Source organism: Manihot esculenta, chromosome 13 (genome assembly GCF_001659605.2).
Source record: "Manihot esculenta cultivar AM560-2 chromosome 13, M.esculenta_v8, whole genome shotgun sequence".
Lineage (NCBI taxonomy): Eukaryota > Viridiplantae > Streptophyta > Magnoliopsida > Malpighiales > Euphorbiaceae > Manihot > Manihot esculenta.
In genome coordinates this window covers 33,512,397-33,515,045 of record NC_035173.2, presented here as the reverse complement: position 1 = coordinate 33,515,045, position 2,649 = coordinate 33,512,397, and the positions used below count along the sequence as shown (strand labels likewise).

Genomic DNA, 2,649 nt, shown 5'->3' with positions numbered 1-2,649 from the left:
ATTTGGCTGCTTCAATCCATAGAAAGTCTTGTTGTACTTTGCTATCATCTCTATAGCAGGAAGCAGCAGCATCGTCCAACAAGGTCATGTCGTCCAAAAATTACAGTTTTCTCAGTTTTCATGGCCTTTCAAGAAAACCCTCGTCACTAAAACCTGTCCAGTCAAGAATCCACAAAGAAAAACAAACTTCACCAAAATCTTTCCAACCAAATCAGGAAGAGATGAAATGGGTTTTTTCCAAATTTGACACTAACAAAGATGGCAAGATTTCACGGCAAGAGTACAAGTCGGCGTTGAGAAGCTTGGGCAAGGGAATGAACGAAGAAGAAATGGCTAAGTCATTTGAAGCTACTGATATTGATGGAGATGGGTTCATAGACTTCGAGGAGTTCATGGTGATGATGAATAACATGGGAGATGGAGTGAAGGCAAGTGAGATTCAAAGTGCGTTTCAAGCTTTTGATTTGGATGGAAATGGGAAAATAAGTGCTGAGGAATTAATGCAGGTGTTGAAGAAGATGGGAGAGAGGTCTAGTTTGGATGCTTGTCGGAAAATGATTAAAGGTGTTGATAAAGATGGAGATGGCTTGGTCGACATAGATGAATTCATGAACATGATGACTTGTACCATGAAGTCTTCCTAAAGACAGAAGGGAAGAACTTACACGTAGATTTCACTTTATTTAACATATGTAAATCTCATTTTGAGTTTACAAAAACTTTGTTAAAATAAGATTTTCAACATATTTATATTTGTATTAAGCATAAAATCAATGTCCCCTAAGCATGCACAATGGAGTTAAAAAGGGTCATCCATTCATGCTAGGAATTGGAAAATCAAGTAAACCAACATATTCATAGAATTAAATCCTAACTTGGAAAGGGAAAAGTTCAAGAAGATGAAACTCATATGCATGTATATCAAGTAACTAAAGATTCAAGATGGCAGGAATTATATACAAGAAACAGAGAAATAGATAATTTCCAAATTGGTGGAGCTCCTTTATAATGTTATATATCTCATCGGCTCATACCACCGCCCACAGTCGGAGCTGCGGTGATTCCACGGCTTTGCCTATCCATGTTGGCCTGCCAACCTTCACAATCAACATTACTGATGAGTTAGTACTTGGCTATAATTCTATCGTTGAAGATATAAAGCAATATGACAACAGTATAGGTGGTAAAGCCAACCCAATTCAAGTGGTAATAGATCTGGCCAGGGTCAGTTTGAAACTGAAATCAAAATCGATTAGAAGTTATATTTTGAAATTTTATAAAAATTGAATTCAATTGATTTTTTTTTTAAATAAAAAAATTTAATTTTTAACTTAAAAAAATTGGGCTAACCCATTAAGAGTAACAAAGATCACTAATTGAAAAAAAAAAGAAAAAAAGAAAAAAGAGAAATACTGTATTTATATCTGTGAATATTGTAATAAAAGGATAAAGTACATACCAATTCCCATATCAAAACCACGATTCTTGAGCTCTCGATATTCTTGGCAAAGTGCACAAGGCTCACAGAAAAAATGAACCAAGCAATCCACACAAGGTGCCTCCTCCAAGTCGTATTGTCCTCTCATTCTTGACCTATAGAAGCACGAGTACAGGCATGATAGCCCTGTCAAACCCAGTAGCATCCCATAAACTGCACCACTTGCTGCACAAGCTGTACCCACCCACCACCCCCAAAAAAAAAAAATCTCAGTCAACCATATCAACAAACACTACACAATCACAAAAGCTTACTTACATATTGATCCCTTATTCACTATCTCTGCAATCTGTCCAAATGTAACACAAGGACATATGAAAGTAACAAGACAATTTGCTGGGTCGTCGCAACAGTGACAAAGCCCCGTGGACCACCGTGTTGCGGTGGCATTGGTGGAGGAGATATAGGGAGGATGGGTGGTGTGGATGTTCATGGCCGGAAACCCTTGTGGAGGATATTTTGCTGGATTCATTTCTTTTTCTTTCTTAGTTGTTGGCTTGGCAATTGAATTTTGTAAAGCGAAGTGAACTAATAACAATTAGAAACCTTGTAGTTTAAAAAGAACACAAATCCTAAGATAGCTTTAGCTTTCTCCTCGATATTGCCTCAAAGATCCATGATTGAGCTGGCATGAGATTTGACTACAGATGAACACTTGGGCGATTGAATTTTGGCTTCAAATCTCAAGATTAATAAATTAATTATTCCCTTATTTTGATCCTCATAGCTTAAGAAAACCAGACAATGCCCACGTGAAGTAGAGTCTTGAACCTTGGAATTGATGAGATTTCATTGTAATTGACATAAATGCAAGTGTGGAAATGAACAATGAAGATAATTTCAAAAGGGAAGGGAATTTCTTCGAAGTATATATAATTATTAGCGGACTAAAATTGTTTTTTTTTCTTCTTTAAATTATTATCATTATAAGTAAAACGACATAGATTATAGTCGTTTTTAATTTCCCTCCTCGCTCTTTCTTGCTTCTACTATGCTTTCTCTTCTTCCTTGGCTTTGGTATGTCGAACAATTTTTTAAATCATGTATAAATTAAAAAATAATTATAAATTCATATAAAATCTAAAATAATTTTTAAATTCTACGTGTCAATACAGTGTGTTTGACAGTTATATTGTCAAACACGGAAGTTC

General features: G+C 35.6%; 2 protein-coding genes across 2 annotated transcripts; one reads left to right on the top strand and one right to left on the bottom strand.

Annotated features, from left to right (window-relative positions):
- LOC110629492 (calmodulin-like protein 30) lies at positions 1–746 on the top strand. Its single transcript, XM_021776479.2, has one exon. It carries the CDS (start codon positions 87–89, stop codon positions 642–644), a length of 558 nt encoding a protein of 185 aa, XP_021632171.1. The 5' UTR covers positions 1–86; the 3' UTR covers positions 645–746.
- A 148-nt stretch (positions 747–894) lies between these two features.
- Positions 895–2,158, bottom strand: LOC110629493 (cell number regulator 1). The gene is made up of 3 exons (XM_021776480.2): positions 1,757–2,158; positions 1,460–1,672; positions 895–1,097 (listed from the first exon to the last, which is right to left on the bottom strand). The coding sequence occupies exons 1-3, from the start codon at positions 1,968–1,970 to the stop codon at positions 1,021–1,023; spliced, it is 504 nt and encodes a 167-aa protein (XP_021632172.1). The 5' UTR covers positions 1,971–2,158; the 3' UTR covers positions 895–1,020.
- Positions 2,159–2,649: the final 491 nt, after the last annotated feature.